The sequence below is a fragment of the Onychostoma macrolepis genome, chromosome 11 (genome assembly GCF_012432095.1).
Source record: "Onychostoma macrolepis isolate SWU-2019 chromosome 11, ASM1243209v1, whole genome shotgun sequence".
Lineage (NCBI taxonomy): Eukaryota > Metazoa > Chordata > Actinopteri > Cypriniformes > Cyprinidae > Onychostoma > Onychostoma macrolepis.
In genome coordinates, this window is record NC_081165.1 from 24,123,096 (window position 1) to 24,145,180 (window position 22,085).

The window sequence follows — 22,085 nt, forward strand, 5'->3', positions numbered from 1 at the left end:
ATAGATTTTTTTTTTTCATTTAAAGCAAATAGCCTCAAACTAGTTACACGTGCATTTGCAGGAATGCAGAGGATAAGCAGTGACATGCTTTCATTTACTGTAAAATTATTAAAACTCATCCCCAAGTTTGTAAAAAGCAAATAAAATCATATATATATATATATATATATATATATATATATAGGCATTTAATTATTAAAAATATATAGTATATATATTTTTAATAATTAAATACTTTTAATCAGCAAGGATGCATTGAATTTATCAATAGTGACAGTAAAGTCTTTTATAAAACATTTCTCATTTAAATAAACACTGTTCTTTTTAATTTTTCTATTCATGAAAGTATCCTGAAACAATATTGCGAGGCATCCACAAAAATATCAAGCAGCATGGCTGTTTTAACACTGATAATAAAAAGAAATGTTTCTTGAGCATCATATTCATATATCATGTGACACTGAAAACTGGAGTAATGATGCTGGAAATTCAGCTTTGCATGACAGGAATAAATTACTTTTCAAAATATATTAAAATAGAGAAGAGTTATTTTTAATTATAATAATATTTCACTTTTTACTGTACGTTTGATAAAATAAATATACGTAAAGCTACTTTTAAATGGCCATCAGTAGAGAAATGGTTTTAAAACCAGATGAAATCAAAATCCTTTAATAAATGAATGATGCTATGTGATATTCTATGATAATATTTCACAATATTACTGTTTTTACTGTATTTTTGATCTAATAAATGCATCCTTGGTGAGCATAAGAAATGTCTTTTAAAAGCATTTAAAAATACAGACCCCAAACTTTACAGATTTACAGCTCCAGAAACACCTATTATTTGTAAGGAACGATTCATATGTTCAAAAAAAAAAAAAAGTTTACATTTTTGTAAACACTTTTTTTTCCATTACAAACTGAGGGATGAGTCAAAATTATTTTCTGTATTAATCGAGAGCTCAGTTTGTATCGAACCCAGAACATTCCTTTAAAACTCCTGTATGATGGTTTAAAACAATCCCGTCATTTCTAAGCAAATGCAAAGTGTGCTCTGTCAATCCCACAGGTTTTATTCCTAATTAGAAAAACTAAATAAAATAAAATAAAAATAATTGCAATACTTCTCACAGCTTCATCAGTAATAAATACAGTGCAGTGCACAATGCTGAGATCAATAATTTTCTTCAATCTTTTCTTTTGATGTGAAAGTGAAAATACTTTGTAGTGTACATGCTCTGCAAAATGAAAGTCAAAATAAACAGGCTTTAAAAAAAATCAGATATATTATACAATTATGGGAAATATTTGAATCTTCCATATGGAAAGGTAAGACTAAAAAATTTGTGAAGTAAATGCTGATTAAAGGGGTTTGATCAGTTCATTTCAGTTAAAGGGTCAAATCTTCATACTTCTCTCACAGGAGCGCATATGACTCGATTCATTTCAGCCACAAAAAAAAAAAAAAGAACAAAACGCATAAAATTCAAATGAGGTTAGAGAGGATCAAGGGGAAAAGATAAAGCAATATAGAAAATATAAAACAGGTAAAAATCAATTAAAGAAACAACAGCTTCTATCAAAAGATACTGAACGTTTATTCCTCTCAGCCTTGCTGTTGTTCTCTCTGTATGTTGTTGCATTTCATCAGTAAAGTCTGTGTTTGGGAGGGCGTGTTTGGGCTCACATGATGATGCAGCACTTGCAGGGTTGTTTCTCTTTGCTCTTGACCTCAGCAGCGCCCCCTTCTTGCTGTCCCGACTCGCCGGCCGCCTCTTCAGCCTTCGGTGGCTCTGCTGGGCTGCCATTAGGGGGCGCCTGTTCCTGCTTGGCGTCACCGGTGGCGGTCTTGGCATCTCCATCCTCGATGAGCACCACCTCAGCCTTCACAGTCGTGCTCTCCATCCCCAAAACCTTCTTTGTTTCATCCTCATCCTCAACGCTCTGGTAGCCCATGAAAACCATTGTGACTGGGTTCTCTGTGCTGGCCCCGCCCACTTCTGTTTGAGGGGTTGCAGGTTTGGCTTCTACACCTGTGATCTCCTTTATGGGGGCTGCGGCTGGGACTACGTCTTTCTCTACTTTCTCCACCTTCTCCACCTTCTCGGCCTGCCCTCGCTCCAGTCGCGGCGTAGTCTTGCTGCTCTCGCTCATGGTCACCTCATCAGCCTTGTGGAGGAGCTCTTCCACCTCTGAAGAGCTGAGCTGGTGAACGCCATTGGTTACTGCACCATCCACACTGCGCACCTCATGCACCACTGCATAGAGAAAAACAAGACGGACTGTGTCAGGAAAGATTTTTCCCTGACTGACTGCACTTCATCGTAAAGGGATAGTTCACCTTCAATTTCTGTTTACATAGTGTTCTTTTCCATACTATGGAAGTCAATGGGGACTAGCAACTGAAGGTGAACTATCGCTTTAAGACTGACATGATTGAGCGTTAAGCCCCAAGTATACTTCGTTTTTGTACGCGTACACTAGCGTCGAACGCGTAGCCTTTCAAAGTATACTCCATTTGATGTTGTGCGTGAATGCAGGCTGTCGACACATGCGCTCTAGAAAGCTTTATCCATGTTCTATTTTTCCCTATAAGTTACGACCGATAACAAATATTTTCGAACTCTTTTAAATCAAAGCTGAGCTGTCTCATACCGTCTCGCTCACAAGCGCTTGTCAGTGTGAGCATCTGTTGTCGTTGCAGTCGCCGCTGTTTTGTTGTTATTGTTCCATCTCTTTTGTTTCGTTTTCTACTGTGAAACAACGACGCGGGATGGTGTCGCCACCTTGAGGAACAACAGATTAGTGCAAAATAACTTCAATGAGCTTGTGTGATCTGCGCATACAAAGTATGCGTGGTTACAAAAATTGGGTGGTGCACATACGTACGCGCATACTGTTCTGATGACAAAATTAGAATCACGCACACTGTACGCTGTCCCTCGCGTATGTGTAAAAAGTGAAGTATACTTTGGGCTTTATCAGCTCAAGCATTTATGGGTCATTGACAAATGAGTGTGTTCAACACTGTAAAAAATAGTTTTTCGAAGTCACATAAAACAAAGACTACTGGAGTACTTTTTACAGGAAGATGTATTTCAGTCTTTCTACTTCAAAATTAAATTTAATGTTACTTGGTTTTTCTATTAATTCATTGTGAAATTTACTAGCAGTTTCTGAGTGAAAATTTTCGACACCATTGCTGGTTTCATATGGTTCATTTTCAACAATTTAAAGAAAAAAAAAGTAATTTTATTTAACTTTAACTTATGAATGAAATGAAATGAAATGAAAAATGTTATATGGCATAACCACCAATAAAAAGTACCAAAAATATTTTCTGTACACCTAGAATAAGTGTATTATTTTCCAAAAAAGGTATACATGTTAAGTTTTTGTTTGCTTTGTTTTTTCTTTACTTTTTTAAAACAAATATAGTTAATTATTCATTCATATATACATATATATATATATATTTATATTATTTTTTTTTGCAAGGGTCCTTTCTATTTTATAATTTATGCTTTTTTCCTGCATGTTTATTGACGTCATAACACCACATGACTTTTTGAAGGGCAAAATATTTTTTAAATATTTTGAATATTTTAACAAAAATACTTCACTTTTTTAATAAAACGTGCTGAACTACCTACTTAAGGTTTTCGAGAACTTCCTATTAGTGAGGCTTTATCAGGACAGTTTTATTATCCCAATATTACAAAAATTTATTAAAATGAATTTAAATTCAGAAATTAAAAACAACAAAAAATTATATGTATGAATAAATGTATTTTTAAACAAAACAAAACAAAAAAGCATGCCATCTTATAATGATTATAATAAATATAGGATGACCATACATCCATTTTTACAACCTTTTTAAAAAAATATTTCTGAATTACCTAAAATGTCCACGTTTGACTTTGTTTTCTTATTGGCCATTTCTCTACAGTCCTAATACATTACGTATTTGCATTGTTTTGGCTGTTCTCTGTAGATCCCGCCTTCTCGAGTGCCACGGTTGTCCGATTGTGTACAATGCCTGCATCCTATTGGTCACTCTACTTTTCAGTCATTACCTTCAGAAAGTATGAAAAACGACAGAAAAACAAAGCCAAACCCTGGACATTATGAGCAATTTAGAAAATCCCGGCCAGGAGATGTCTGTGAAAAAAAAAAAGGCATATGGTCACACTAAATAAACTGAACTGACACCATATTTGACAATGCCTATATAAACCTTTTTTAAACTTCTAGCCAACACTGCAGTACATTTGCCACATATTTACTGCAGGTTTGCTGTAGTCAAGAATTTATAATAAAGACAGCTAAAAAAACATTGTTCTACCCACTGATGAAACGCATGTAAAGCATACTGTGCCCATTTATTGACTACTGTTAGCATTGTCTTTTAAAGTTGTACATCAAGTGCACTTCACTTGCTAGAAGTGCTCACTTGGCTGAGGGATCAAACACAGGGAAAGTGTGGCAAGCGGAGTAAACAGAGCAGGAAGCAAGCAGTGCTACTGGTGTTAGCATTAGCAGCTAGCAGTATTAGCAGTAACAGATACAGTATCAGTGAAACAAGCATTTTTAATTATCTGTAAACCTTTGGAAAATATATTTAATATGTGCTAAATTTATAGTTTCATTGTGTAACACCACAGGGAAGAGTGAAAAGTCAGGCTGGAGGCTCGTGGCTAAGCTTGGCAGCAACATGCCCAAAACTAGCAGTCAAGTTGCAGGGTGACCAACAGAGTTTAATGGACAACATGGCCTCTCATTCTCTGACAGAAAATAATGATAAAAGTCAATAACAATCAGGGGTTTGTGGTTACCCTGCATCTAAAGCCATGCTCAATTAACCTCTTCCTTTACGAGAAGTGACCAGCGTTTGATGACACATTAAGTAAAACTGACAAATATGACTCTGATCTTGATACAGTAACTCATCCTCACGTCGTTCCAAACCCATCTGACCCAGCCTGAAAGAGATGTTTACATGAATGTCCGAGCTACTCTTTTCCATACAATAAAAATAAAATAAAATAATACATTGGCCGTCAAGCTTCAAAAAGAACTAAAAAAGTACATGACTCATGCTCATCTTTTAAAACTACACAAGATGTGTGTGATTAACAGACTTTTTAAATCAATCTTGAATTTTCAATCAAGGCTTACTGGAAAAATGTGCCTGTGGCAGCCTTTCTGCAAAACGATATTATGTTGCTTACTGCACGTTTCGCAGGTAATACTTTCCAGATGAAATGTCCAGTGATTTGCACTAAAAGTGTTCAGATTTATGCGAAAATGATGAAAGTGAATCTGCCAATGAATCTGCTTTATTACGTTGGTTGTTGTACGACACGTATTGTGTATGATGAGTGGCGCTAAAAGGTTAATGCTCGATTGCATCAACTTAACCTTAATAATAACATACCATCTAGACTAAACCTAAGTGATAATAAGCAAACATGAGATAAAAATGCATTTACTAATGCATCCATGCCATTTTAACTTTTGTTTCTGCGAGCCCTTTTATCGTGAGTGCTCAACATCGTAAACACCAAGTAAACTACCAAGAAAGTTTAATATGTTAGAAAAGACATACGCTAATGTAGCTGATTATGTGATGCAAATGTTTTAGTTCACAAATAATGGTAAAAGAGATACTGAGATCACAACATACAGGGCCCTATGAAATCTGTTTTAGTTTTACCCAAAAATACGTTTATTTTTCCCAAATTCTGCTTTTTAACATTGAATTTTTTTTGCATTCCATTATATTGGTAAAATAAAATTTTAGTAGTCAAAAAGTATGAAAGTATACAATTTACACTGTAAAAAAAAAAAAAAAAAAGTTGAGCGAACTTAAAATTTTAAGGCAACCAGCTTCAGCAGATTTTTGAGTTTGCTCAACTTATTTTTGTGGGAGATTCTCAAATTTTTGTTGTATAAAATTAAAACGACAAGTTGAGAAAACTCAAAAATCTGCTGAAGCTGGTTGCCGTAAAATTTTAAGTTGGCTCAACTTGTTTTTTTTTTTTACAGTGTAGCAACAATTTTATGACAAGTTTAATAAAAATAATATTTTTACAGCCCTATGGAATTTTATTTTTCCCAAATATATTAAATTTTTATGGTTTAACTACATTTTAATAATCAAGAAGCATGTCTATTCAACTGAATTTAAAAATATTTTAACAACTTAATAGTTTATTGACATTTTTGCAACACTAAGGGCCTATGAATGGATTTAAAAAAATAATAATTTTTCATAAATTAAGTGTCTGTTTTAATTTTTCAGGATTTATGATTCAATTCAAGGTATAAAACATTAATTCATATTTTTAAATATAATAAACTTATTTTTGACAGGTTCTCAAATATGGATTAAGTTTACGACCCTAAATATACCACAGATGCATCATCCCAGGTTTGACCTCAATGATGCTGAATGGAAATGGTTTCCACGTGTCACATGACCCACAACGACAGTCCACTAAAATATGTGAAAGTGAGAAAATAAGAGAGCTACAGAAGAAATCATACGGGTTTGGAAAAACGTGAATGGTGACATTTTTGGGATAACTGTTCTCGAATAAACTAAAACAAAATAAACATTAAGTTTGGTCAAATAAGAGAACTACATCTGATGTTCTGAACATTTTCCCTCATTAATGTGTTTTACGTAAAAATGTACACTTCTCGTAAAGCAGGCATATCTAGCAAAGCCACGTGCGCCTGCTCTATCGCCAGCCACCTTTCTGTTCATCCTCATAGACCTTGACGCCCTGCTGCAAGAGGTCTTTGGGGAGCAGTGTGTTAGTGGACAGGACTTTGGTCTCGCCAGTCACCAGGTCCTTCTCAACTGTGATCTCTACGGAGTACATCGCTGTAGTGCCAACGAAAGAACACATTACCATCCTGCAGTGATGCACGGTCACACTCACATAAAGTCACTGAGCACAGACATACACAGACTGTTTGGGCCAGTTGCTTTCTATATTCAAAAAGCCAGTAAAGTGTGATTTTAAGAGACTGTCTGGTGAGCTCTATGACAATAATAATGCAGAGTGAGGTGTGGAAAGACAAATAGTATGACTGATAGAAACTACACGGTGTATTTTTCTGTTCTAATGTACTGTATGACAAATGATCTTAATTAGAGATTAGAAATAATTGTAACTTTAGATAAAACAATAAATAAAAATTCCTTATATATTCAAAAAAACATAATATAATATGTACCTTTTTATATATATTTTAAAGAATAAATTAAAAACAGGTGTGTATGTTTTGTGTTAATTCTATCACAGAAAAAGTGAATCAAAGCTGTGATATGGTTTCTGAGGCAATGCTACCATGGTAACCTGATCCTTTAGTAGTACAACTTCTAAAAATAGCTGTTTTTATTTAATAGATGTTTTTCTGCTTTTCAACTTTATATGTGAGTGAGAGATGATGTGGTGTGTATGCCAGACACACGAAGACACACACACACACACACATGCAAACACACATCAGCTGAAAGAACAAAGAATTAGAAGACAAGATTAGATGAAACCAGTACAGGATTAGTAATATAATATATAAGACCCACAAGTGTTTATTTACAAAATTTTTGGTTTTGCGATCTAGTCATATATTTCAGTCCAGAACACAGCAGGGACAAACATGCCCTCCCAAGCAACCAAAAATAACACACGCCAAACAGACACTCATCAGGAACAACTGTCAATAAATCCACTTTACATTTATCTGACTACAGAGGGGTGGGCGATATGACCAAAATTTTCACAATATGAGTAATTTTATTTCACGGTAATGATAGACATCACAATATAGTTGTTTTTGCTTTAAATAAGGTCTTTATGATATCAAAATGTTTAATTCCATAGAAATATTATAATTAAAAAACTAATACTAGCCTAAATAAAAAAAGCTCACTGAAGACAAGTAAATAGTCAGCGATTAAATACGAATAAGAAACTAATTACAAGCAATAGGACAAAAAACTACAGTAGAACAAATAAATAAGGAATGCTACATACATTGTATAAAGCAATCAAATGTATAAAACACTGCATATTCTTCACTGTGTAAATTAAATATATATTTCCTCTTAATAAAGTTACAGAAGTGATTTAGTCAAGAGCAGTGAGAGATTTCATCTCTTTTGTTGTATGATTAACATGAATGGCAGGTTTATTAGTCTGCTATCACTTTAAGAGCTGCCCGGATCCAATATACTGTTACACATGTGTTTTCTTTCTCAGCTGTTTGTTTTCACTTAAGACCTGATGTGTTTACAAAGATACTTGCAAAGACGCGCATTTTGACACACAAAAGTGTGTGTATTTAACCGTTCAAGGCATATAAAGCGGCAAAAATAACACAATCTATGAGCACCGTCTTCACGTGCGCACACCTCTCTAACAGTGCGCACATATAGCAAAATAAGTTCTCTCTCGCTGCTGATTGCATTTGGACGGCTTAAAATCACTTGTTTTTAAACTGCAGTGCTTAAAAACGCATGCAAACGATACGTTCTTGTGACCACGTACCACAGCAACATCACGTGAACTTGTAACTGCGATAGAGACGATAGTAGACAATTTTCTACCGGTATATCACCCACCCCTACTAAAGAGCAGAATTGAAATCGTAATACTTTTAAAAAGGTCTTTTCTTATAGGTCTTAAAGGGTTAGTTCACCCTAAAATGAATATTCTGTCATTAATTACTCACCCTCATGTCGTTCCAATCCCGTAAGACCTTCGTTCATATTCGGAACACAAATTAAGATATTTTTCATGAAACAAAAATAACTTTATTCAACAATTCTTCTCCTTTTGGAGAGTACCACGTTGCATGTGCACGCTTTCTCCTGAATGTAAACAAAATTCGACAAAAGTCGTTATTTCTGTTTTCTTTGCACACAAGAAGTATTCTTGTAGCTTGACAAAATTGAAGTTGAGCCACTGAGGTCACACGGACTGTTTTACCAATGTCCTTGCTACATTTCTGGACCTGGGAACATTTCAGTTGTCTATGCAGGGTCAGAGAGCTCTCAGATTTAATCAAAAATATCTTAATTTGTGCTCCGAAGATGAACAAAGGTCTTACGGGTTTGGAACGACATGAGGGTGAGTAATTCATGACAGAATTTTCATTTTTGGGTGAACTATCCCTTTAAGTTTTTTCAGACGTTCTAAAAAAGCACACCTTTCTGCTTTTGGTCTGTATTTTGCTCAGAAAAACTGGCTTCACTAAAAAGTTCTGAACATGATATCGATAATAAGAAAAGACAGAGCAGTTTAAGTGTTTCTTTTTCCATCTTTTTCTCAGAATCAAAAAGGTAAAGGGTAAAACAGCAGGAAGAGTGTGTGATCTCTGCGTGAGCTACGGTTGGATCAACACTCACCTGCTCTCATCATGTCAGAGACACCTCCGGATTTCTCCAGACGAGGGCTGACGTGAACTTTGACCTCTAATAGGGTCATGAACGAGGACACAGAAGGACAGAGAATGATAAAAAGGTATAAGAAGCAAGAGTGTAGAATAGGGGAGAGAGAGGGATGATGGGAAGGAGGAAGTACTACAGTAGACACAAGACTGACTGCAGTGTCCTTAACCGCAGTCAGTATGTCATGGATAACTGCAGAAACTGATCTTTTGGCTGTGTTTAATTTGGAATTCTGATCAAATATTGCTCATGAAAAGGCTATTTTAACAGGTGTTTCTGGTGTCAGAGATGATGGCGTTACCTGTTACAGAGTCTGTCACAGAGTCCATCACAATCTGCAAAAATAAGACAGAGAGAGAGAAAGAGACGTTCAAATCTTATATGACTGATCCAAATTATACATGCTTGTATTAAATATGAATTATACAAATACTGTCATCTGTCATATTTTAGTTTGTTATTGTGAACACATCATCTTTTCTGTTTACATCAAGAGTCCTATATCAGATAAGAAAAGCAGTTTCTCTGGGGCTAGCTCATTAAGTGCGCAATATTTTGCACCAAAATAACATTTTCACTTTAAAAAAAACTCTCAATTTTGAGGTAAAGGGTCCCACCCCAATGACAGCTTTTGTTCCTTTTTTACATACATAAAATGCTAGCCATTAAATTAGCCTTAAAAAGACACGAGTCAGTCACGTAGTTCCAAAAATGTTTCAAATGTAATTTCCACCACCATCATTTCCATCACAGAATGCTATTTAACAATGCAATTTAATAATGGTTCTTAATTTAAAAAAAATTAATTAAAATTATAAAATCAAATAATATTATTATTTTATATTATTGTTTAAAAATGACTTTTCTGCTTAATATTTTGTAGACACCTGATACATTTTTTCCACTATTCTTTTATGTATAGAAAGTTCAAAAGAACAGCATTTATTTAAAAAAAATAGATTTTTTGTAACATTATAAAAGTCACTAGTGATCAATTTAATGCATTCTTGCTAAATAAAAGTATCTTTTTTTACTTTTACATTTTAGAATATATTATATATAATTAATTTATGTTTTAATTATGTTTTAATTAATAAATAATGTAAGTAATAAAATAAATATAGATTTTTTTTTTTTTAATAATTAAAGGATCTGCATATGTTCTCATTTATATTCATTCTTTACATTACTATTATTTACATATTTTTAGGTTACTGGAACACAATTCATCCTACACTGTAAAAAAAAAAAAAGTTGAAGCTGAAGCTGGTTGCCTCAAAATTTTAAGTTGGCTCAACTTTTTTTTTTTACAGTGTATGAAATATGATGTAAATAAGGTAAAAGTGAGGTAAATAAACTAGGGTGAAAAGTATTATAAGGAATTTTATGTGTAAATCATCTACCCACAGTTGAAGACTCTTCTGTGGAAATCTATTCAAATAAACAACAGTCCTAATGACAAAAAACATAAACGGTACGTGCTAGAGCTCAGCAGGCACTGGACAGTGACATATGATGTACTTTAGAGGATATTGACCACCAAAGAAAAGGCTAATCAGAGAAAACAATTTATGTTGTAGCAGCATCGCCGCTGCTGCTATGGAAGCCGCTCTGAATGCAGCACCAGTGAGGGCAAAAGTCTGTCAGTCCTGCATGTTTAGTACTCGCTGCTTGAGTGAGGCTGATTCCTGCACTGTAAGCAGTGAGATCCATCGCTTCCCTTAATCAAGATAGCCTTTGTATAGCCAGACGTGAGATGGTACCCCGTTGTGTGTCATGCACTAAAGCTTTGAATAGAAGCCTCTGGATCCCCTGCTGCCCACCCTGGTGTGAAGTTTATGGGCTAGAAAGAGCTGCCGGTCAACGCACCGTTTTTTCGAATGTCTTGGTATTGACTTCCTGTATTGCATCCGACAGGTTCTCTTTGGTGGATGTTGCAGACACACCTGTCTCTAGCTCCTCCAGCTCTCTCTCCAGTCTGTGCTCGAAGAAAACAAGATGGACATTCAGTTTATAAAGCACATTTTAGGTTACCAATACTATATTTTTACATTTGAATGGGTTTATCTTTATATTTTTATACTTTATAAAAAATTTTAATCGATTGACAGCACTAATATATATATATATATATATACACTGCCGCTCAAAAGTTTGGGATCAGTAAGATTTTTATTGTTTTTCTTCTGCTCATCAAGGCTGTATCTATTTGATCAAAAATACAGAAATACAGTTATTTTGTGAAATATTATTGAGATTTAAAATAACAGTTTTCTATTTTAATATACTTTAAAATATAATTTATTTCTGTGATCAAAGCTGACTTTTCAGCATCATTACTCCAGTCTTCAGTGTCACATGATCCTTCAGAAATCATCCTAATATAATGTTGGAAACCGTTGTACTGCTTCAATTTTTTTTGGGACTTGTGATATATATATATATATATATATATATATATATATATATATATATATATATATATATATATATATATATATTTTAAGATTCTCTGATTAATAAAAAGTTAAAAAGAACAGTATTTTTTTAAAAATGCAATGCTATTCAAAAGTTCAGTACATTTTTTCTTTCTTTTTTTAAAGAAATTAATACTTTTATTCAGGAGGGATGTGTTAAATGAATAAAAAGTCATAGTAAAGACTTATATTGTTAGAAATGATTTCTATTTTGAACAAATGCTGCTCTTTTTAACTGTATTCATCAAAGAATCAAAGAAAAAGCATCACAGGTTCCAAAAACAATATGAAGCAGCACAGCAGTTTTAACAATCATAATAAATCAGCTTATTAAAATGATTTCTGAAGGATCATGTGACACTGAAGACAGCAGTAAGCATCACAGAAATAAAATCTATTTTAAAGTATATTAAAATAGCAAACTAATATTAGAAATTGCAATAAGATTTCACAATATTAGGCCTACTGTTTTTTTCTGTATTTTTGATCGAATAAATACAGCCTTGATGAGCAGAAGAGACTCCTTAAAAACATAAAAATCTTACTGATCCCAAACTTTTGAGCGGCAGTGTGTATATATATATATATATATATATATATATATATATATATATAAATAAATAAAATGATCTGTACCAATTAAAATCTGTTTTCACATATTTTTATATTTTTCACGACCCCTTTCCAAGTGTTTTTTCCACACCAGGCCTTATTGGCTTTGTCTGTTCACTGGCATGACTCAGTGGTTGGCATAAAAGTCCTATGCCAGAGCAGAGATTTAATCAGGCAATGGAGATCCAGAATGACCGCTCTGCCAGCAGAAAGACCCATGGCACTTTTTCACCATTAGGAATAAACTGAGACAAATCAGATAAGAAAGATCTTGGCCACTAGATCCATATTACACAGTCCAGGCTGATGGATCCCACATTAGGGATTTGCTATCTAACCACAGCTGGACTGAAAAACAGAATACTTCTGTTTACTACTCCCTTCATAAAATCTGCCTCCTTTTATCAAATATGTGAATACAGCTCTTCATCACACTGGTGTGGCTGGTTTACCTGAGAATAGTCTCCTCAAGACCTCTGGTTTTGGCCTCATCTTCCCGCAACTGTTTTGTGGTCTCGTCTTCCTCCGATCCTGCAGTGGGCGCACCGTCCAGCAGCCATCTTTCCCTCAGTGCCTTTGACTACAAAAAAATGCAAAATTTATGTAAGCAAGAACATTCTCTGTAGCTTGTGTATGGCAGAGCAGACACGTTCAGTTTAGAATGGCGCAGAGCAGACACGTTCAGTTTAGAATTGTAGAGTATTTTCCAGCTAAACAAAATTATTTTTTATTTCTATTAAAAGAAGCATAACAACAGTGGGGGTGGTGCCACAGTGTGCAAGTAATGTAATGTGTCCCAATGCAGCCCTCTACACCAAATAACATTTTTACTCCCAATTGGTTTAAAATTTAGACATGTGAAATAATTTGTTTCTGATCTGCAACTGAAGTATTCCAGATAGATATACAACAATGTCGCACGTATTATTTTATTTTAAGTATCTTATGCTCACCAAGGCTACATTTTTATATATTTGATCAAAAGTTAAACTAATACTGTGAAATATTCTTTCAATTTAAAATAACTGTTTTCTATTTTTATATATTTCTAAAATGTAATTTTTCAGCATCATTACTCCAGTCTTTAGTGTCACATGACCTTCCAAAAATCATTTTAATATGCGGATTTGCTGGTAAGTTATTATCAATTATCATTGGTTTATTATTATCAATGTTAAAAGCAGTTTATGCTGCTTAATATTTTTGAGATACTTTTTTTAAAGAAAGTTCAAAAGAACAGCATTTATTTGAAGCAGAAATCTTTTGTAACATTATAAATGTCTTTACTGTCACTTTTGATCAATTTAGTGTGTCCCTGCTGAATAAAAGTATTCATTTCTTTTTTAAACTAAATATTACTTATCCCCAAACCTTTGAATGGTAGTTTCAAATCACAGTTTCAACAAACTTGTAATGCAGCAAAATCTGTTTTGAATAATCAGAAATGTGCATATTAGAATGATTTCTGAAGGATCATGTGACTCTGAAGACAGGAGTAATGATGCTTAAAATTCAGCTTTGATCACAGAAATAAATTACATTTAAAATATGTTAAGGTATATATAAAAAACACCCTTCAAACTGTAATAATATTTATTTTACTACTTTTTAAACTATATTTTTTATCAAATAAATGCAGCCTTGGTGAGCATAAGAGACGTCTTTCAAAAACATTAAAAAACCTTAATTAATCCAAGTGATGCGATGGACTGAAAACAACCTCAGATTGTAAAAATGGAGAATCATTGCCTCACTCCATGTCCTGTACACAAGTCTTGACTCATTTAGATTTAATTGAAATTTCCATGCCAAAGAAAATAAAAACCTGAAGATAAAAGTGATTTGTGCATCAGTTGAACAATGATGCCAGTGACGCACGTCCCGAAAGAGTTTCAATTCTGTTATCGCCTGCCTTTGGAGATCTCCTATGAGAGAAGTGATCTTTACTAACCAAATATTGCACAGCTCTCACTCTCAGAGCCTGAATTATTCAGCTAATTGGCACTAAAATCTAAGTGTCGAGCTGGCACTGAACTGCCTTGGCACCAAACCAGGCACTGCTCTGATTTACTCTCTGAAACTGATCTTACCCTCTTCCTCTAACTCTCAGAGCTTGATGCCTGCTTATTGGTAGCATTAAACTACATGACAATTTGTTTGCCATTCACAAACCACATAAGATGTGTGCATATATGCATAGGCTACCCTGTACCAGCCCATTACCAGCAGCCATTAAAGGTCCGCAGCTGAGCACAGTCACTTTAAAACTTTGGGATGGATGAATATCTTCTGGGTGGGGCAATAATGGTGCTGTACAAACCTTTTACAGTAACTCATACAAAACCAATCCAAGAACACTTCAATTGTGCTTTTTGCTGATTTTAGTATTCTGCAGCACTTCATGTTGATTATTTTATCGAAATATACAGATATATGAGAGGCAATAAAAAAAAAAAAAAAAAAGAAAAACACACATATTGTCCATAGAGAAGTTATTCTGCGCACACTTATGGATATGAGTTGTATGATTTGGCGGCTGTCCAGCTCCTAAAGGCTCTTGGCATTTACTGCACAATGCACTGCAGGCCTCGGACATTCCTGCCTCTCCCAGCTGTTACTGATCAAACCTCTGATGATGGCCGTCTTCTTCCTTTCTGACAAGTCAAATAACATTCTTTATGTGCTAATATAACATTATATATTTTGATTCATGCATACCAGTCCATGAATGCCAGCTCTGTTTTCTCTAGGCTACTTTCAGGACTCAACAATGAGGATTTTTGTATATAATATATTGTTTAAATTGTCTTTTCCATTAATAAAATGTTGATTCATTCATGCATGCATTCTATTGTTTTTACAAAAAGCACATAATGTCTACATTATATGCATACAAACAAACGCGCACACACACACACACACACACACACACATTTAGTTTAGCTTGAAGTACTATATATATATATCTATTATATACTAATATATATATATATATATATATATATATATATATATATATATATATATATATATATAATAATAATAATAATAAAATTCAACAAAGTACAAATTTAACAACATAATCTGTGTTAGCCAGCTACATAATATTATTTCGTAAGCACTATGATAAAATCATGTATGATATATTAAGTGGCACTGGTCTACATAAAACAATCAAATCACTATAATTATTCAAATGTTATGTCATATCTCTTTTATGTTGCACCTCACATCTTTTGTTTCTTTGTTTTCTTTCATGTCCATTTTCATTTTTGCCTGAGCTGCCACCTCCCACTCCCTAGATACCTACTGTAGGAGAGCGTATACTGACCACACACACACACACACACACAAGCGTGTCTTTACTGACACATAAGGACAGAACAAAGCGAACAGGCTCCATGCATGTGCTTCCAGTGGTTGAGCCATTGTTTTCCAAAGTAAAATGGATCCAGCTTTTTGCGCAACAGCTGTGTTACCAATGTGACCTGTGTTAACCCATCCCACAAATCAAACCACACCTATCCAGTGTGCATCATTAACATCCTGTACTGATCACCCCGGGATGTCAGACATCCTTTAATCAGTCTGGAGTTACAGATGAGCCAATCAAAACAAGGGAAGCTTTGGATCCAAAATACTGACAAAGAATGCGTATGATAGCTAATATGCTTTACACAGACACGCAGGCTTCAGCACGACTAGGCCAGAGACTGGAAACAGCACAGCTTCGGAGCTCAAGTGGTTGGAATTGTTCTATATTCGGACAGAACACTATGAACCTTCTCTTAGACCGACAAAAGCCTGCTCATATATCAGATAGCATGTGTTTTCGGGACTCTCAGAGGCCCCTCCATACTTCAGCGACCCACGGCCCACTATTCACTGGCCATTCATCTCTCTCTCTTTCTCTCCCTCTGCATTTTGCTGACTCTGAATGGGAGCTCCATAGAAACTGCTAATGAGGAGAGTTTTTGGATCTTATCTCTGGCCAGCGCAGCAAAGTCTCTCAGCCACAGCTGATCGAAAGTTGTCAAAAACACACACAGAAAAAACACAGCCAACTTCCACAAAGCAGCACAGACAATAACGATTAAATGTTTATCAAGTGAATTACAAAATGTTAATAATATTTGAAATAAATCACTATTAATGATATGTTCGTATCTGCAGCCTCCAAATGAAGACAATGCAAAGACATTACATTGAAAAAGCATCAGTTTTACATTGATGTTTCTCAGATAGACACAAGATACATTTTGATACTGGGTCATCATAATGTAGTCCAGATTTGAAACTGTTGCCTTGTCCGAATACCCACACTTGCATTCTTGGCCGCTTGAGTGCGCGTGTACGTGACAGGAAGTAAGTGCGCAAGACTGTCCCAGGTCTTACAAACACCAGTGCCCTTAACTCACACTAAATCCACACTGGAGCACTATTCCAGGCTTAGTGTATCCCATCATGCATCATGTTCTGGAAATAAATCGAGATCGTGTGAGAGGTCACAGAAACCTTTCCAATGTAAGTTAAATATTAATATGATAATTATATATTATTACATATAATTTGGTAGAAAAAGAAAATGTTGCATGTTTTATTGGTGCAAAGATGAGTAGTGGTGATATTTACTTTGCACAACATTTGCAACTGCTTTTTATCACTTAATAAGAAGCACCACAAATTAAATGGTGTCCTGTTATAGAGACTACTGAACAGACATTTAGAAGTTGATTTTAAAATGCAAAGTATTTAAAAGAAAAATAAAGCTATCCAAATACATACATTTTTACATTACCTTCAGGTAATGAAAAGGTCTACACACACTTGTGGTCTTCATCCTCACTTGAACACTTAGCACAAACAGAGGAAATACGTCATATAAGTAGACAAGCGGTCAAGTACAAAGACCGCAAGTGTGGCTATTTGGACAAGGGGTCAGTGAGTACCACATGAGTGCCAGATCTGAAAGTAAGATTTCACAGTAAAATTCCTATAATAAACGTAAGCTACGGTAGTGTGTTAAAAATTATGCAACAATAAACATTTCAAACAATAGTACTGTTGTCATACTATGTTAACGCTGTGTTTAATTTAGGTTTTAAAAATATTTGTATGTATATATATATATATATATATATATTTATACTTGTATTTCATTTATATTATATATAAATATAAATATTTTATATATAAATCTAACATATTTTTGTGTGTGTATTTATATATACATAATAAATATACACAGTACGCACACATACAGTGAGGAAAATAAGTATTTGAACACCCTGCTATTTTGCAAGTTCTCCCACTTAGAAATCATGGAGGGTCTGAAATTGTCATCGTGGGTGCATGTCCACTGTGAGAGACATAATCTAAAAAAAATCCAGAAATCACAATGTATGATTTTTAACTATTTATTTGTATGATACAGCTGCAAATAAGTATTTGAACACCTGTCTATCAGCTAGAATTCTGACCCTCAAAGACCTGTTAGTCTGCCTTTAAAATGTCCACCTCCACTCCATTTATTATCCTAAATTAGATGGACCTGTTTGAGGTCGTTAGCTGCATAAAGACACCTGTCCACCCCATACAATCAGTAAGAATCCAACTACTAACATGGCCAAGACCAAAGAGCTGTCCAAAGACACTAGAGACAAAATTGTACACCTCCACAAGGCTGGAAAGGGCTACGGGAAATTGCCAAGCAGCTTGGTGAAAAAGGTCCACTGTTGGAGCAATCATTAGAAAATGGAAGAAGCTAAACATGACTGTCAATCTCCCTCGGACTGGGGCTCCATGCAAGATCTCACCTCGTGGGGTCTCAATGATCCTAAGAAAGGTGAGAAATCAGCCCAGAACTACACGGGAGGAGCTGGTCAATGACCTGAAAAGAGCTGGGACCACCGTTTCCAAGGTTACTGTTGGTAATACACTAAGGCGTCATGGTTTGAAATCATGCATGGCACAGAAGGTTCCCCTGCTTAAACCAGCACATGTCCAGGCCGACTTAAGTTTGCCAATGACCATTTGGATGATCCAGAGGAGTCATGGGAGAAAGTCATGTGGTCAGATGAGACCAAAATAGAACTTTTGGTCATAATTCCACTAAACGTGTTTGGAGGAAGAAGAATGATGAGTACCATCCAAGAACACCATCCCTACTGTGAAGCATGGGGTGGTAGCATCATCTTTGGGGTGTTTTTCTGCACATGGGACAGGGCGACTGCACTGTATTAAGGAGAGGATGACCGGGGCCATGTATTGCGAGATTTTGGGGAACAACCTCCTTCCCTCAGTTAGAGCATTGAAGATGGGTCGAGGCTGGGTCTTCCAACATGACAATGACCCGAAGCACACAGCCAGGATAACCAAGGAGTGGCTCTGTAAGAAGCATATCAAGGTTCTGGCGTGGCCTAGCCAGTCTCAGACCTAAACCCAATAGAGAATCTTTGGAGGAGCTCAAACTCCGTGTTTCTCAGCGACAGGCCAGAAACCTGACTGATCTAGAGAAGATCTGTGTGGAGGTGGGCCAAAATCCCTCCTGCAGTGTGTGCAAACCTGGTGAAAAACTACAGGAAAGCGTTTGACCTCTGTAATTGCAAACAAAGGCTACTGTACCAAATATTAACATTGATTTTCTCAGGTGTTCAAATACTTATTTGCAGCTGTATCATACAAATAAATAGTTAAAAATCATACATTGTGATTTCTGGATTTTTTTTTAGATTATGTCTCTCACAGTGGACATGCACCTACGATGACAATTTCAGACCCTCCATGATTTCTAAGTGGGAGAACTTGCAAAATAGCAGGGTGTTCAAATACTTATTTTCCTCACTGTATAGTACGTAAACATAAACTTTTATTTTGAATGCGATTAATTGCGATTAATCGTTTTGCAGCCCTAGTTTTATTCAGTGAGTGGCGTCTAATTATCATCTAGGAAATACAATTATTACTTTGAATTTTTTACACAATTTAAATAAAAATTACCTTCACGAAACAATGAAATAAGCAGTAAATTTCACTTTCAGGTTACTTGACAGTGAAAATGGGCAGTGTTATTTTAGTATTATTTTTATACTGTTATATATTATATAAATAGTATATAGTATTTAATATCATTTAATTTATGCATTCATTTTAAATTTAGTTTTTAATTTGAGTTATTTTGTTATTTGCTTAAGATTTTTAAATGTATATTTCCATGTTGCTTTATTTATATTTTTGTGTTATCTTATTATATTTTAGTTAGTCACCTAGGCAATATAAAAACTTTTTTTTTAATTTTTTCAATAATATATAATATTATTTATTATTATTTTTCAATAATACATATGCAGACACATTCAAATGTCTATTCTAAACTACAGCATAAACAGAAATAGGAAAAAAGACCTCCAACAGTTCGCACTTATGTACACCTGACCTGAGGGCCACAGAGACAATACACCATATATTTAGCAGAGTGAAGCATTTCCCTCTTCACACAAACAGGATGTCTCATCACCCCCCATGGACGATTCTCCTTCCTGTGTCTAGCAGGGTGTTCTTGGCCCAGACTTCACCAAATCAGTGTGGGCTGGTCAACAGATACTGATACAGAACTGATATTTAGAGGCCCACTGCCAAGAGGTTATCATGAGACAAGCTTAAAATACAACACTCAGTTACAACATGGATCTGCTACATCCCTCTGGGCTCTAAAGGGTCCTTACCCTGAAAAAGGTTGAGGACCCCTGGCGTAATTCATAAATAATAGGGACTAGTGAAATCAAAGACATTTCTGCCACATAAGAAAAAAACAACTTTGCTTTGTTCAATCATAATTACGACAAATAATAATGATAAAAGGTCTAAATTATGAGACACTAACTCATAATTATGACATAAAATGTCAAAATGACATAAAACTCATAATTGTGATATAAAAGTTTAAATTGACATGAAAAGTCATAATTATGACAGGCACAATTATGTTACTGACTCATAATTATAAGACAAAAAGCCACAATTAGATTATATTAAAGTTGACAAAAGTCAAAATTATGAAATAAAAAATTAATTTTCATTAAAAAAAAAATCACATTTTGACTTTTTATCTTATAATTTTAAGTAGTCATAACTTCAGCTTTGTCATAATTATAACTCAGCATCTCATAATTATGACTTTATCTCTCATGTCATGTTTAAACTATCATTTCAGATTTTTAATCTCATAATTTTGAACTTTTTATCTCATAATTATAACTAAATATCTCATAATTTCAGATTTTTAATGTCAGAATTATGATTTTTAATTGCACACACAAAATTCAAAATGCCTCACATCTCTTGCAAAATGAAGCGCTGCATTCAAAATATCACAAACACATCTCAAAAGCAAACATTTGCAAACATCTTTGTCATAATATTAATTCCTGGAAGATTTTTGTGTGTTACATAGAGAATTGTGTGTTGTGCTTTTGCAAAAAGTGTTTTATGAAATTGAAAACTGGGTCAAAGGCCGAGAATTAGTGTATGGTTTAGCAGATTTGGTGTGTGGTTCTAGCGTTTGAGTGTCAGCTTTCAGAAACTGTGTGACAAGTAAAGATTCAGTGTGTAAGTAGTTGAAAAAAAATAATAATGTCATAATTATGACTTAGTATATCATCATTTCAAATTTAACGTCAAAATTATAATTTCATTATTTCAAATGTTTAGTGTCACAATTAAGACTTTTTATGACTTTATACCAACACTTTTTTCTATTTTGTAGAAATAATTTATTTCATACTGTATTAGGCCTTTGTTAGTTTTACAGAGAATATAAACTGCAGTCATGCCCAAAAAAATATTTGTTTTACCTTGAGGTGCTGAAGCTGCCGTCGGTCATCCTCTAGTTGTCTTTTCTTGTTCTCAATTTCTGTCTGTCGTTTCCTCTTTTCCTGACAATAAAAATATTATTAAGATTAACACTGAGTTCTAGTGTGCTAAACGCATGCAAACACAAACAACCATATTTCTTTTCTGTACCACACACAGTTTGTCCTGTTCTTCAACATCCATTCTGTGAAAACAGTCCTTTTAGAGTTGAAAGTTGGCTAAAAATGGTTTTCTGCAGGGTTACATATTTTGTTGAAACATATGCCACTTCTCTCAGACCAAAGCATGTGTGATAATGAGTGTCAACAATCTTCATATGGGAGAGAAAATGAGCTGAGAACATTGTGTTCATCAATCAGTGAGGCCGAGATCCCAGCCAGCAGGGAGGGCATGTGTGATTCTGTGTGTGTGTGTGTGTGTGTGTGTGTGTGTGTGTGATGTGTGCACCTATGTGTGTGTGAGGACTAAAAATGGTGCATAGATAACATAACAAACTGAACCAGGAATGTTACAGCCCTCCCTTTTTTTTTTTATATATCTTAGTAAGAACTATTACATACAGCATTTTTGTGGACAGATGACAGCATTTCATCAGATTTTAAAACAAATAAAAATATTAAAAACAAACAAAGTAACATTTTAAATGTATTT

The 22,085-nt window shown here is 34.6% G+C and overlaps 1 protein-coding gene across 5 annotated transcripts in view; it reads right to left on the minus strand.

The window, feature by feature from the left end:
- Positions 1 to 184: 184 nt before the first annotated feature.
- Positions 185 to 22,085, minus strand: part of palm1a (paralemmin 1a) — a 33,933-nt gene continuing 12,032 nt past the window's right edge. For 2 of the 5 annotated variants that reach the window (XM_058790899.1, XM_058790901.1), the window contains exons 3-9: positions 21,416 to 21,496; positions 13,016 to 13,143; positions 11,344 to 11,452; positions 9,776 to 9,809; positions 9,433 to 9,498; positions 6,769 to 6,900; positions 185 to 2,263 (exon numbers count right to left, since the gene is read on the minus strand). In XM_058790899.1, the coding sequence (XP_058646882.1) occupies positions 1,689 to 2,263; positions 6,769 to 6,900; positions 9,433 to 9,498; positions 9,776 to 9,809; positions 11,344 to 11,452; positions 13,016 to 13,143; positions 21,416 to 21,496 (1,125 nt within the window). In that variant the 3' untranslated portion in view covers positions 185 to 1,688. The remainder of the gene's footprint in view (positions 2,264 to 6,768; positions 6,901 to 9,432; positions 9,499 to 9,775; positions 9,810 to 11,343; positions 11,453 to 13,015; positions 13,144 to 21,415; positions 21,497 to 22,085) is intronic. The other 3 variants (XM_058790902.1, XM_058790903.1, XM_058790904.1) reach the window with 3 other exon arrangements.